The following is a 15879-nucleotide window of genomic DNA, read 5'->3' as shown; positions in this document are numbered from 1 at the left end:
TGAATGGTCAAACGTGGCTGAATGTCTGTCTATTATCTGGTGTCATGCAAAGGGCGTGTCTGTGAAAGTCCTATAAAATGAAGTCTTTGCCGTTTTCAATAAGTATTGTGGCTAGATGAGTGTGGCTGCACAGGCCCGACATTGGGGCACTGGAGCAAGGAGCAGCAGCTGTTCCACTATGCCGCTCTATTAGCACCTTTTGGAAAGAGACTTCAGGCTCACCTGGCACTCATCCAGGATGGCTCTCTCACTCTCAGTGCTGACATAGTAGGGAAGATGCAACAGTATTGTGCAACACATTTTAAAGTAGGAGGTACTATCTGGAACACGAGTTTCACATGCACAAACAAGCACTACAAGCCTGTCCAGGCCTTGGACTCAGAGCATGCTAGGTTGTTTACTTTGTGAGATGCTTTCACCCACTATCCTGCAACCCGATCTCTATGACTGGCAGGGTTTTACTGTTATACTGTTATTTTTCTCATTCCATATTTGTCTTTTTTCATTACTCCCAAGTGTTAACTGTGTCAGCCAATGTATACGACTATTGTAGTTGTATTTTTGTTTTGCTTGATGCCCTCTATGGGCTCCACTGGCATTCAAAACAAAGTCGAGTTTTGTAGAATGATGTCTCAACTGATTCTACTTGCTGCCATCACAAAGCCAGAAATGATCAAAAAGAACTGACCCACACATCAGTATTTCCAGATGTTTTTAACAATGTCGCAATTGTAATATAATAGCTGCATGGAAATATTGCCTCTTAGGTCAGCTTTTAAATAAAAAACTGATCATGTGGTGACCTGAACTCTTCAAAGGACATTAATTGTCCAGGTAGGAATGTATTTACTGTGCAACCTATTTTATGGAAACAGGAAGAAGCCCTCTAATTATTAGAGGCTGACTAAATCCTGCATGAATTATTGCTAATAAAATTGACTATAATGTGAGGAGCATTTGCTGCTGAAGGGCTGATATGTCTTATGAGACCCAGTTACATCTAATTGGCGAGATAAATTTAAGAAGTTACTGTGGAGATTGTTCTGACAGAATGTTTTTTCCCCTCTGGTGTGAACAATAAGGGATGAAGTTACATCATTTACTGCAAATGACATTTTTGGAACAACCGCCATCTGGTCTGTGGCGATTCAGTGCAAAATCCTTAAACATGTCAAGACAAACAAAAGCATGCAGAAGACAAGTTATGATAGGAAATAATTAATGATTTTTTAGTTAGAACCTACATCTTCACAGTTTACTACCCCTTTGTTTGTGCAACAAACAAATGAATACATTAAATTAAATAAAAATTACAGATCACAATCTAAAATCATAGCTGTTACAAATACAGTCTGACTCGGGACTCAAACTACAAAATGTTTCCACTGCTGTTGTTGACAGTTGCCCAGGACCCCACATGCTATTTTGCAACAAAGATATACAAAATGCCAGTGTTATGATTGAACTGTATGTGATTCACAAGATTCACAAATTACTGTATTTAACTAAGAAGTTGTGTGGCTTCAAAACTCATGCCGCACAAGCCGTTTGGTTTAATTTGATGATAGTATGTTGCCTTTTTTGGAGTTGAACATTTCCTTTACTGTGCTGTCACTTGTGTTTTGTTCTATGAAATGGAGCTGTATGTGTGTGTGTGTGTGTGTGTGTGTTCTATAGACCTATTTAAAGCTTCACTGATAAATAATAATAATAATAATTTTGAAGTGCATATTGAGGCAACAGAAAACCAATCACATGCATGTTTGGCTCATGCACTTGTTCTTATGCTGGAGTAACTCACCTTTTGTTTGTTTCCCAGCTGCTGAACAATAAATAAAACTGCCAACGCCCGCTATTTGAAGGCACCAGACTGCCAATCGTGGTTTTTCCTAGCCATATGTGGGTTACCAATGTCCTTAAATCTTGTGGCCAGTGGCCATAGTGCCCCCACCAGAAATCCTATGGGATTACACAGCTATTGTGTTCCTTGTTAATATAATCCCCTCAAAGCAAAGATGGAAATGAAACCACCACGTTCCCTTTTTCATCAAACCAGGAGAAGTGATATGACAGCAGTCTCAGGGGAGATTCTAAACCTCTCGTTTGCCTTAATTGATATAATGAATGGCGCGTGTTTTCAGCCTCCATAGTCGGGTAATTGCCATTTTTAACACCCATCAATGGAATATGTGCAGTGGAATGATTGAAGACATTAATGCTTTTGAGCGGAAATGTAGTTGACAGTAACAAGAAGGATTCCCTGTATTATTAATTAGCTAACGGATGTTATAATAACATTTTATGTGAAATCAATGAAATGTGTAATTCCTTCTTGAACCATGGTTTTTTTTATATACTAATTTCCTTTTCCGTGTTTTTGATTTGAATGTTTTCTTTGTCCATGTCAACACGTCTTGACTGAATGAAATACATTTTCAAATATATCTAGATTAATGCAGATTAAATATATATGATACGCTTATGGAAAAGGTGTCACGTTTTTCTTTTTTCCCCTGTTCTGTCTCTGCTTAATGCCATCGTTTGTTACATTTCAGAACATATTTCCAAATGTTGTGCTGCAGGTTCTTTTCTGTATTACTAGACCAGAAGCTGGCTGATGATCATTCTTCTTGTCTTACAGGCTGGAGGATCAGACGAAAAAGCTTCACAAGGACATGAAGAAAAGCACTGAGGCTGATTTAGGTGTGTTCTGCCACCAATTTCTGTGTTACCGCCTGGTGTGCCATTGATCTCAACTTGTTCACCAACATACTTGTTGTTGCTTGGCAGGTTTTTCAGAGCTAGAAAGATGCTTTGGTTGTCTTGGTTTGTTTGCTGGTGCATCAGTTATCTTAACGACTCGACAAATGAGACGAGTGTGCGCGTGCGTGTGCGTACGTGTGTGCGCGTGTGTGTTTTGAATTTATGATTGTAGGTAAACCATGTTTACTCTACTTTTTTTATTTGCTTATTTGTTGGTTTTGGAGTTGTGTATTTAGGAAGCAGCAGTAGACATGGCCTGTGGTAAGTAGTCAGTTGTGGGGGTGGAGAAGCGGGGACGGGTGGAGGAGTGAGAGGCTTCTTCATTTCCTCTCCTTTGTGCTCGGGAATATGGATGTCTGCATCATCAAAGTGTCATAGCTGTCAGGCTCTCATTATCGTTAATGGATTCCATCTGTTGCACAGGTCTCCAGCAAATGCTACCAAACAAAGAACTGGACCTACTCTGCATGTCAGCACTGCATGTAATACACTGCTTTTTATATTGACTGTCATTTATCAAGTCAAGGGTGGTGATATGCAGAGCTCTATTGAACTAACTTGCAATTAGCTGGTGAGGGACGATAATATCTTTTAAGGCTCTGGTTCACAATTTCAATTAAACTAAGTAACATAACGCAAAGAAAGTAGCAAGGATAACTGTCCTGCTATACTGAGGAATTGTTCATGTTGTTTCCACACAAGGTGATTACAAGGGATCTGAGCTTCACTTATTTGCACCTTACTGAATCAAATAATTAAATCATTACCCTCAGGTCACCTTTTGGTTTACAAGACCTTATAATAAACATGTCTCTCGATCATATGAGACAAGCCCAAATCAAGCAATTTGTTACTTGTCAAATTGAGAGAAATGTAGAAACACCACACAACGATAATTGATTGGTTGAAAATTGGTCTTGAGAGAATCCAGAGGGAGTGTGAAAAGAGACCAATGACTGTTCCAGTTCTCCATGAAGCCCATTTTCACCATAGCCTCTCCTGTCAGCTTGTGTCTCCTCAGTGAAGCTCATTTCTTTTGACTGTGAAGCCATAATCTGATATGTGCTCTGTGTCTAAACAAAGTGGCATGAGTGCAGATTAACAGTAATTGGTGCTGTCAGTTTAGAAACGTTGCAAAGATTCTTGGTGCTCTGGTAAAAATTCAACACGGCAGGCAGCCCCACCAACCCCTCTGATTTTTGCAATGGGGGCAGCACTGTGCCATTCTGCTTTTGCTCTTTAGTTCTTTCCCAAAAGCGCTCTTTTGAAGACCCTCCTGCATACAAACGCATACACTGAACGGTTAAAGCCTAAGGGTAATCCACAAAAATAGTTTACAAAGGAAAAAATCTGGCGTTGAATTGGATTAGATAGTGTAGATGAGGACATCTTCAGTAAGCATTTATATGGGCTGTAGTCTACATGATTGTCTTTTCACAAAGTTATTTAACTACGTTTTAACAGTATCCTCTGCTTTTTGTTTGTGTGTGTGTGTGTGTGTGTGTGTGCATGTGTGTGTGTCAGCCATGTCCAAAGCAGCAGTGAAGATCTCTGCAGACCTGCTGAGTAACCCACTGTGTGAGCAGGACCAGGCCTTTCTGGACTCCATGACCGCTTTAGATACAGCCATGAAAAGGATGGACTCCTTCAACCAGGAGAAGGTCAGTCCCATTCAGTCTTTCACACTTTTAATTTTTAGTATGTTATCTGACTCTTTTGCTATCTCTCTCTGCTTTGTTTCCTTGGCACTTGCCATTGGCATGGAAACCATTAGATTAGCATCCGGGGAAATGTCTTTCCTCAGACATGCAAAGTAGGAAACTAGACGAGTTTTTGTTGAAAAATGCGTGTTTTCATATTTGTCAATATTGTGCAGACTGTGGACTAAAAACTATCCGTATGTCTTTCCTTCTGCTGTTTTTGAAAAGCATCTGTGGCATCATCCTCTATAAGCTCAAGCTACTGGTTATCAGCTGTGAAGATTGATGCATTTGTGACTCACTGGTGTCTAAAATAACTCGTACAATGGAAAGGCCCTTTCTCAAAAGGAAAATACTGTATGTCCTACCACAATATTCATAGAAGTAACTTTGTTCACAGCTTGCATGGTGAACAAGTATGTTGTATTGCTTGCATTACTTATTGAAACACTTAATTTACCCCATTATACTCTTGAAAAGTTACAGCAAAAATGTCATTGTTTCCTCTTTCAACTGTAATCCGCTTGAATTGATAAAACTTACAGACACACAACATTACATTCTTCAACACCCTGGGAATCTGAAAAGTTTCTGATTGTACCCACACACAGTCCAATAATCATAGATTAGATAGTGTGGCTACAATATAGACCATCACTTCCTTTGCTTATGTTTCCTCTCGTTGCATTTTTTGTATTTTTTGTATTTGTTGATTTGTTTCCCGTAATCTTTGTGCTTTTCACTCTCGTATGTTTTGTCCTGAGAGGAAAGCGTAGATAGGCAGACATTTCTTTCCAGTACTGTAAGCAATAGTGTTGCCTCACCTTCTCACAGCTGTACTTTGTGAAGATCTCTTCTTTGGCTGTCAGGCCTCTTCACATTATTTGCCGGGTGCACTTCAGGTTTTTGATTAGAATCATCGCCACAGGTAGATATAACGTGAATCATAGTGGCAACCGCATGTGTGCATCCTCAAGGCATTACATTGTGAAGGGTAGACTTTTAAAGAGGAAAAAACACAGGAGATCACACTAAGGCATATACCGATTGACTTTTTCCCATCTGTGTTTTCTTGACTCACTGCCCTGCTGTTAGGTGTTCTGGGCTTTTCACATTTGTTGCCTGTAAAATATTCCCCTTCTTTTCACATTCAGTTGTGTACCAGAATGATTTCATAATTTCACAACAGTGATCCAACAAGGTGGAGAAAATGAATACCTGTCTTTATTCCATGGTAAAATTGTAATGTAGTATCTTGGGAAAAGCTCACCATCTGGATTTGTACATATTGGGTTGAGTGGACATGATTTATATTTTCTGCAAAACCTCATGAACTGGACTCAATTTCCATAGAAAATCAAACCTTAACCTATCCCCAAGATATGTGAGGGAAGCAATGTCCCAAACCTTCATAAAAATGTCTTATTGTTAAAACTAATTGCATTAATTTAGTCAATTTAATACTAGATTTGTATTTTAGGCCTGATGTTATGTCAACAATTATTTCTCTTTGATAGAAAGCGACTTAAATGTCACAAAGAAAAATGTAATGATTGTATTGAATATAAAATATGCTAAACATGTAGGTTGGATTATAAGCAGCGATGCTGTATTCCTGTATGTCCTTCCTTCTTTGGCAATAACAGTCTTTCAGACTGGCTTAGCTCACAGCTCATCAAATTTTACAGGAGCCATTTTGAGTGACGAGACAAAGTAGAATGTGGGTTGGCCTGAGCTTGTGGGTTTGTGACTCGGGTTGTGTATGTTCCAAGACTTGGCTTGGTCGAATGCCCAGGAGAGCTCTCCTGCCGGTTTGACTGTTTTCAGTATAGAGTAACTTACATTCTTCAGATTTTAAACAATATCAAATTTGCTTTTTTTGTTTTCCTTTTTCTTTTACTGTCTTCGAATTTGGAACTGAAGACATTTTTTTTGTTTTAAACCAGTGCTGCCACGCACACTTGACTGTCTTTTGGATTGTATAAGTTACCTATGTATTTGTATGTGCACATTTTAAGCAGTATATAATAGCACAAGGAGCATCTTGTCTTTATAGTGTGTAGTTCTGCCTCCATGGTGTGTAGTTTTCCTGTTTGGTTCTGTGACTGGGACGTGTTTGACATTGATTCAGCTAGGCACTTTGATCCCAGCACAGTTTTTCACTTGTGGAGGACAACAGTCAACAACTGTATTGACGCGGTTGTATGTTTTTTTTTAACACACTTTCATCCAGAGTGGATTCTGACAGCTAGGTCACACCTGATTTTCTCTGCGCTTCTTTCAGTCTTACTAAATAAAAAATCCTTGCCTTAACACAATGTTCAGTTCCAGGTTTGGGCTGGGCTGTGTGGCTGAAAGTGAGCTAAAGGCAAAATAGTGATTGTGAGCACTTTTTTGGTCAGCCTGCTATGTGGAATATCACCCCAGGTTTGCTAGGTGTTTAGGATCCAGCACAGCTCACTGGAACACTACTCGAGCTTCTCCCTTCAAGCTGACTGTTGATTCTGACGGCACCAACAGCAAACCCTATTGCTCCTGCAAAACAGACACAAAAGCATCCACCCTTTGCTCTTCTCCGCGTTGAGACGGGATGTTCTGCCGCGGGGCCCGCAAGTGAGAGAGCCAGCAGATAAAACGTGCAGCGATAATGAAGGCAGCAGTGGCCCAGGTCTGTGTGTTTATTTCTGGGGCTGAGGAGGGCGCACAGCCCCGCCGGCACACTGCTGCTGAAGCTGAGCCCCAGTGTAGATGGCGGCAGCGCAGTAGAGGATGCTCCAGTTGGAGGGATATTGATTTCCTCTGCGATCTGTGTGTATTTTTGGGAGGCCTGTGTGCCGGGATGGCCTCTGCCCCGTGACTCACTGATGGAGACTACTGCTTGAGCGCTGGCCTCAGGCTCTGTAGGGCCTCCAAGGAATAGCTCTGCCCCCCCCCTCTCTGTGGGAAGGGGCAGAGGGTAGAGGGCACCAGCATGCTTAAGCAAATCTGCCGCTGTTGTTCTCCCTCCTCGCTGCATGCTCTCACCTTAGAAGCAACGGCACAGCTCAAGTCAGGGAGGGGGGTGGGGGGGGGATAGTGTGAATATGTAAAACAAAGAAAATGTGAATTCCCATGTACTTATTTGTTATTGGTTCTCTGTTTTCCCTCAAACCACAATCAACCATTTTGTACTTGGAAATCTGCCTGTGTGAAGCAGTGAGTATTGCTGTATGGTCTCATAGATGGTCAGGGCATTTTTACAGAGCACAGCTGCGATCTCGCTTCGTTGTTGCCGTGTGATTGACTGTCCTTCCAATAGCAAGTGAACATATGATTAGTGGAGCTGCTCACTGTTCCCGTGCAGCTGTCACTTCACATCTCGCTGCTTTAAATTCTCCTTCACTGTTCTTAGCATTTACTCTTCATTTGACTCGATTGCCTGGTTAACTTAGCATTCTGTCATGCTCGAAGATCTAAGTAGTAGCAGTCGTTTTGAATCTGCATTGTAAATGACGCTGGAAACTTTATTAATTGTGCGCCAACTTCTGTCGATGAGACTTGGTGCCGGGGCTGGAGGCCTCGAGATGAGATGTTCGTTTACTTCCATTTAACACCCCCCTTCCCCTCCTTCCCTCCCCTGTCGGTTCTGGCAACCAGAAGGAGAATGCAGGAAAATATAAACTGTTATTGTTAAAATGTTTGTTTGCAAAGAACTTTCATCTTGTAAGGCAGCCCACCCTCCACAGGATTTGAAATCAGTTGGGCTTTGCTTTCATGTCCGTCCCCTGACAGTTCCATCCTTTTGTATCGCGAGCTCAATGAATATTCAGGGGTTTCTCCTCCGGGCTTGTGTACAATAAAAGAGTCAACGTCACGAAAGTTTCTTTACAAGACCCCTCCCCCCCCTTCCCCCAACTCCCCTTTTTTCTTGAGTGCTCTGTTTGAAATATACAATTGTTGATGTTTGTTCAGTGGCATTACTTTGCAGCTAATGAGCGAGAGATGTAGATGCTATTTTGTTCCTACTTTCAATTTTGATGTAACTCAATTTGACAATGCATAACAATTTGTAACGTCTTGTCCCTTGATATAGAGGTGCATATTGCTTATGTTAAGAATTGTTGTTCTTATTACAGGTCAACCAGATCCAGAAAACCGTTATCGACCCTCTGAAAAAGTAAGTGACCATCTTGATTTATCTTACTCTTATGATTATTTCTACTGCTATGATGTAAAGGTTTCTCTTTAAATGTCTCTATACCGGACCAGGGTCAAATAGAAATCACAGGAAAGTATTGTAAAGTTGTAAAGTAGTAGTTCAGCTTTTGTGGCTTAATGTTTCTGATATGGTTAATCCACACGACACACTGGGCCGATTAGTTTCAGTGCCTTGTCAATTTTTTATTATCTGACCCAGCTCTGCACAGTGGTAGTGCTGGCCCACAGGAAAGCCCCAAGATTGTAAAAATGAACTAGGGAGTGAGTGGTGGTGGTAATGCGTCTGGAAGAAAGTTTATTTGGTTCTCATTCCTAATACTCGCCCCCATTTGAGCAGGCGGTGAGTGCTATTCCATTCCTAAAGCCTCACTTATTCAAACATACACACACACACACACACACACACACACACACACACTGTACACACGCACATGCAAAGCAGAGGTACTGAAGGGAGTGGTTGGACCATCCCACCCTTTTTCCGGAGCGCTTGTTATGGTTTTGCTTCCTCTTCTTGGCTCCTCCCAGGAGATTATTCACATGCTTTCTAAAAGAGTATGTGCAAGTTTATGTTGAACCCTAGAAGGCTGTTGGTTAAGTGTGTGTGTGTGTGTGTGTGTGTGTGTGTGTGTGTGTGTGTGTGTGTGTGTGTGTGTGTGTGTGTGTGTGTGTGTGTGTGTGTGTGTGTGTGTGTGTGTGTGTGTGTGTGTGTGTGTGTGTGTGTGTGTGTGTGTGTGTGTGTGTGTGTTTATGGCCCCTTCTTCCTCCTCGTGTACTCTGGTGGCGGAGCAATGACAGGATGGAATGGTTCTAATTTCCTCTTCCTGGTGGGCGGCAGGCGGACGTGTGGGCAGGCTCATAATATGGCAAAGGGCCCAGCTTCCTGGGCCCAGAGCCGTGGATTGGTTGAGGAGGGGAACTGTCATAGGACAGTGCACACTCTCACACAAACACTAACCCAGACTTTGAAGAGTGTGCAGTCTCACAAATATGGTATTTTAGACCATAAAGTTAGGCATTGACATGATTTTGAAATAGAGCAGAGGAAGAAGTTTTGAAGCCAAGCTAAACTGGCCTGCCCCCCCCCCCCCCCCCTTAAAAACACAGCACAATTAGTTATTAGTTTTATTAGTAAGTGTCTTTTTAGAGTACGGTACTCAGACACAAAAGCTACTATACTTTAAAGCTTCCATTAGGATTCCATTAGTCCGTCACTAATGAATATTTTTCATTGTTTACTTGTCTCAAAATACTCTATTGGTGATCTTGTGTCATCATAAAGACAATTAGAGAAGAGTTGAAAAGGAGAACGTTAATGTTAATGGAAGACCTTGAATAGGTTGCGTGTGTGTGTGTGTGTGTGTGTATGTACTTAAGTTAGGTACGTGCTTGTGTCCATGTGTTATTGCTATTTAATATTTGCCATCCTTAATACTTGGTGTGGTAAAATGTTCAGTAAATAAACTTAAAAAGAGGCAGCCCCCCCACTTCTTCCCCCCTCCCCCTGTCTTTTTTGTCTTTTGGAACCAGATGTGAATTGTGTCCACTCAGCAGGGTCACTGAATGACATCACTGTGTGTATGTGAGGGGAGGGGAGTGCGTGGACATTGGGGCATTGGTGTTATCTAGGCCTCCTAACCTAACCCTTTCTGCTCCGTTGCTCTTTTGGGTGAGACAGGAGTCGAGCCTGTTTAGAGACCTCTGCCCTGAGTTGAGCTCTGACTTGGCAAGCCACAGTCACCCCTCTAATTCAGAGGAAGAATCTGCCCCTGGAGCAGGATGTGACGCCTACTGCCGATGGCAGTATTTGGCCTCAGTTGAGAAGCTGATGCATTTTTTCTGGGGGCACTGATTAAACCTGACCTAATTATTTTGTTTATCCTTTTGTAATTGGAAATATAAAATGTTTTCACTCAGGAAGTTTGCTATGATGTCATCTATCCCCCTCCCCCCCTGGTGTATCATGTATCCAGGCTACATTTTAAGTTGTCTGTTTTGATCAACAAGGCAAGTTGCGACACATCAAACTTTTTCTTTCTGCTGAGACAAAGGAGGTTCTGCTGGCATGTACGTCACACACTTACAAGTTCCCATGACCCACTGCTCTTTAGCCATTTCTACAACAGGTGGTAGTTATTTTACGTTCACAGCAAGCATATTTGAACAAAACTGACCATGTGATGTAAACCTAATGTGACACTCAGTGTCTCCATCTGAGACCGTGACACTTTGGAGGGGGTAAATTGCACATAAACAATTCCCTTTCCCATATTTTTAGCGGTTCGTTGTGGGTTTTTAGCAGTAGTGGGTTATGTGATGGTGTCTAGACCAGACTTGGGCTTGGCCATCGGGTCGGACTGGTCTGTCTGTGGATTGGCAGCTGCTCATAAACATACTTTCTGGTCCAGATGCTATTTCCATCCAGCCTATCCACCACACCCTGACCTGTCACATGGACAGTGGCGTGCCCTTGGCCCCCGTGCAGCCCTCCACCAGCGTAAGACCTCATCCAGACGAGTCTGACCGCAAATGCAGACCCAGCCAGCTGACCGGTAGTTGTGCAGACAAGGCCAGGACATGGAGGGAAATGTCCAGTAGCTATCATTACAAAGTATGTACAGTCACCTTCCACGAGGGAGGGTCAGCGCTGCATTCTCTCGTGTGCGAGCCTTTGACACAGCTGAGTCACTGGACACACAGCCCTGAATGTAACGGTGAAACATGCAGCAGGGAAAGGACAGGAATGGGTTAACAAGCAATTGGCTTTGTGTCTAGCTATTCCGCCTCCTTCAGCACCAGGAGAGCAGGGGCCCTTAAGTCTTGCATAGTAGTTGCTGGCAGTGTTGTCCCACTTTAGAGCAGAAACGGCACGCCATCACGATGTGTCATGAGGAAATTGCACTGTGCTGTCAGGTGAAGTGCACTGGTGAGAATGCGATCAGCCTTTTGTGTCGGTTTGTTGCTGCGTTGTCATCCGCCAATAGTGTTGGAGAGCAGTCATGCCTAGAGGGCAGTTACATAATCCCTTGGCACTTCAAGTATGTGTACACTGGAACAGATAGTAGACTTGAGGATCGGCATCCACCCCTGCCATAAACTGGGCCAAAGTGGTATATTATAAATAGTGGTAGAGCGTGGGCCGCAGGGCTGGGCTGAGCTCCGTGATGTCACACAAACGCTACAAGACCACTCCTTGCTTAACTTCCTGTAGGAAACAATCCGTGCTTGTCTGAGACTGAGCTTCAGTTCGCGTCACTTTCTACGCCCCCCCCCCTCTTGCCCTCTGGTAAGATGCAGAGGCAGACACAGCCACAAATCTAGGATTTCACATACACTGCACAGGTTCTCAGTGGTTACCCTATCTGCTGTACAGCGTTGGCATTAAGAGGAATGTAAACCATGAAGCCCACACATTTTGTGCCTAATAACCCTATGGGCAGAGGCGCACATAATAAACTATTGTAGTAGTATGCCTACACAGTTGATGAAATGCTTTACATGAGTCATTCAAAAAAGCAATATCTCACTCTTCATTACGAGTGTTTTTATTACTGACTCACATGTAGCAGACACCTGTGTGAATAATCTTGTGGCCTGTTTTTTTTTTTTTTTAAACACTGTCACTGGTTTGTGCCTACATCTTAGAAAGACCACAAATGAGTGGTTCTCTTGTTAAGTTTGGGTTGCTATTTGTTAATGACTGCTGGGATTCTAATAACGGCTCATGCTGCTGTTTTATTTCACACATTTTATTGTATTTATATATTTGATGTCTTTTAAAACTAATAGAAATGGAGCATAGCTACTGCAGTTTAAACACATAATACTGTCCCTTCCATAAAGCATACTTTGTTAATACATTAGTAGATCATTTAATCTTGTAGTTTAGATTATGGCTATCATCCAGGGATTTTAACTTTATTTTTTATATATATTCTTTACTGAATATTATTGGGTTAAATATTTACGATTCCTGCTTCCCATTAAAAGCAACCACAAAACCAGTGCAACAAGTCCCAGGATGAAGCTCAGACTCCTGTTGCTAAGTTACAGATGAGTGTTTTCCTATTTTTAGTGCTGAACACTAGGATTCTCGTTGCTAGTATATATTTTCATTTGGAATATGATAATTGTCACAAAATGAATAGTTTCATGCCATTTTGAACTACAGTAATTAGATAATAGATTAGCGAAAGTTTAATGCAGAGCTGTCCTCTGGGGTTTGAGAGTACCTCTACAATAAGATGTTGAGGAGAAGGATTTTATTAATTCATAATGACTTTTATTAAGATAGGATGATGTTATGCAGAATGCATGTCTACTAATTTCATAGAGCAAAGAGAGCTGTTTTAATGATTTCAGTAACTTCAGTCTTTTATTTTTTTCCTATTTCGAGTGCTCTGGTGTGAGTGTCCTGGTATTTTCTTCATGCACACACACATTCGTGTCTGCATTTTGTTTAGTGCCCCACGGTTGTGTCAGAGATGTCTAAGGTTGTCTGTGTGCCGGTTTGTCGCAGATACAGTGGCGTCTTCCCCAGCCTCAACATGGCAGTGAAGCGCCGGGAACAGGCACTGCAGGACTACAAACGGCTGCAATCCAAAGTGGAGAAGTATGAAGAGAAAGAAAAAAACCGGGCCCGTTATGGTCAAACTACATCAGGTACTGTGAGTTTAAAGCTTGTATTGGTGCATTCCAGTGCTCTATCTGCAGAGGGGCAGGGTTCACTTGCTCTTACATGTTGCATGTATTGTGAATAGGGCACAATAAGTGGAAAAAGACACAAATGCTGACTGGATATGAACAAAAATAGTTGAGCACATGCATACTGTACATGTGCGCTCCTTCACCCACGCAAGCTACCAGGCTCTCAAGTAGTGCCTTTTCAAAAAGGCACTGCTGCACATCTACAGGCACGTAATTGAGAATTGTAGACACACACATACACACCATGAGGCCACTACAGAAGCGCACACATTCACAGATAGCGCTGCAGTGTTGCCTATGCTATTGCCTCTAACACATCCTCACATGGCAAGCCACCCACACACATTGAGAAAAGCACTGTCAGGGGAACAAAGCCTTGAAGAGGCCCCTACATCCCTGCCCTTTGAATCCCTGCGCACTTAAAGAAATGATCCTGACAGAACACTCGTATGCCATTTCAAGTGGCATGTGTAAAGAAAACCAACTAATGTGAAGACACCATACCGTAAAGCAGCGGAAAAACAATATGTTTTAGTTTTAATATAGCAACTCCCCCCTTCCCCTTAATAAAAACAATTCTCACCCTCTCACACACATTCATTGTGCATTCCATAACTCCATGCCTACAGTAGACTACCCACTAATACATTCACACACAGATCAGTGGTGCTGGAGTCCACTCACAGCCAAGTCTGCCCACATTACCCACTCCTCCTCACTGTGGTCGTGATTACAGCCTTTTTTTTTTTGCACTGCTTCTCCGTGGGAATTAAGCAAATATCTTTCTGAACAATAAGGACACTAAAGAAGGCTCCAGTGTTGAAATACTTCAAACTAACTTGTTTCTATATGCAGGTATTTGTTTTTCTCAAAATGTGCAACACTTTGCACCAGTTCTTGTGGAAGAATGTGTAAAAATGATGTGTAAATTACAACACGAGCTGATATGTTGAAATGAGAAGATGTTATGTAAAGTGATAGTGATGGTGACCCGTACTTTTGATTCCTCTCTCCCCTCCACACCCCAGGCTAGAGAGGAGCTCCGGCCGGTCAGGGAGGACTTCGATGCCAAGAACAAGCAGCTGCTGGACGAGATGCCCAAATTCTACCACAGCCGCATCGACTACTTCCAGCCCAGCTTTGAGGCTCTCATCAGGGCGCAGGTTAGTGATACCCCCGCCCCCGGAGATGAACAAACTATAAGGCGCTCCCGCACGCACGCACGCACCCACCCCACAGTGAGCTTTTGTTAAACAGTGGATAAAGTGTCTGATGGAAGGGAGTGTATAATCCTGGCAGTCTGTCTCCCTCCATGCTGTCCTAATGTGATTAACCCCCAGTGACGGCCCACACTTCTGTGTTTAGCCCAGGAAGGCCTCATCTGTCTGTCTCCACTGCAGCCCTACAAGTCATCCTCTAACCTGAAGCTTCTCTTAAAGCAGCTGGACGTCTCAAGTTAGCGCCACCATGTCCCCCTCCCCCACCACAGACCTGCCTGGCCATGTAATTTCCTCTTTGGGACAGTCACTGGCACACTCCTAATTAGTAAACTAGATTATCCTCGACCTAATGACAATTATGGAGTTCTATGATGTTCTTTGAACTTAAAATTAGCAAACTGAGCAATCAACATTAAATATTTCCACAATTCTGAGCTCAGGTCTTTTCTATTTTAAGGTTGAATCATATTTTTACGTGGTGCAAGGTTTTGTTAGTTACACTTATGCTATTATATTCTATCTACATTATCTTTATTCATGTATCTTACGCACATGAATGAGCATTTACACATGTTTACACACACACACACACACACACACACACACACACACACACACACACATACAGCCACACGTGGGTGGCCAGTGGACCTCATCCCCAGCCTTGCTGCATGTGCTTGGTTTCATCCTCCACTCCCTTCTCTCCCAGCCGCTGTTGCTGCTCAGCTCCCAGCCGCAGCAGGAAAAGGCACAAAGGCTGCCTTTGTTGTGAGCCTTCACTTCCCTTCCACGAGTCCTGTCCAGCAACTGTCAATGGGACACTTGACCTGCCCTGTCCACCTGTACAGATGTTGATGAATTGAGACATTGTCTTGATTTATTTTTTTAGATTTTGTATTCTCTGCTGCATGTGTTCATTTATACAAAAAAAAAAATCTTTCTTTGTCCTTTTCTCAGTTGATTTTCTTTGTTTCCTGAAACAATCGTCACACAGTGTTTGAGGACTTACTGGATAGAATGCAACATAAATTATTCATTATTTTTGTAGGCTAGAAGGTCAAAGTGTAATGTCTCTGTATAAATATTAAGCAGCTGGGACTGTGGTATGTTAAAATGCCCAGACAGAAGTCGTGTAATTTAAAGGTTTGCACTACCTAAAGACTCCTCTTTGTATTGTAGGTGGTCATAGGCTGCGTTTACTCCTCGTGGTGACCAGACTAATTGTAATAGTAGAGTGTCTTTGCTGCAGAGGGCACTCAGACACTGATCTGGTGTACATTATCATCACTGGT

The 15879-nt window shown here is 42.5% G+C and overlaps 1 protein-coding gene across 1 annotated transcript in view; it reads left to right on the top strand.

Annotated features, from left to right (window-relative positions):
- bin3 (bridging integrator 3) overlaps window positions 1–15879 on the top strand; it is a 28848-nt gene that overhangs the window by 10237 nt on the left and 2732 nt on the right. Inside the window, 6 exon segments of the mRNA XM_029439189.1 lie at window positions 2642–2703; window positions 4288–4424; window positions 8579–8619; window positions 13180–13288; window positions 13290–13322; window positions 14396–14530. Coding sequence (XP_029295049.1) covers window positions 2642–2703; window positions 4288–4424; window positions 8579–8619; window positions 13180–13288; window positions 13290–13322; window positions 14396–14530 — 517 coding nt within the window.

The sequence above is a fragment of the Cottoperca gobio genome, chromosome 9, assembly GCF_900634415.1.
Source record: "Cottoperca gobio chromosome 9, fCotGob3.1, whole genome shotgun sequence".
In the NCBI taxonomy this organism is placed as follows: domain Eukaryota; kingdom Metazoa; phylum Chordata; class Actinopteri; order Perciformes; family Bovichtidae; genus Cottoperca; species Cottoperca gobio.
The sequence above is the reverse complement of the archived record's forward strand: the minus strand, read 5'-3'. Positions and strand labels throughout refer to the sequence as shown.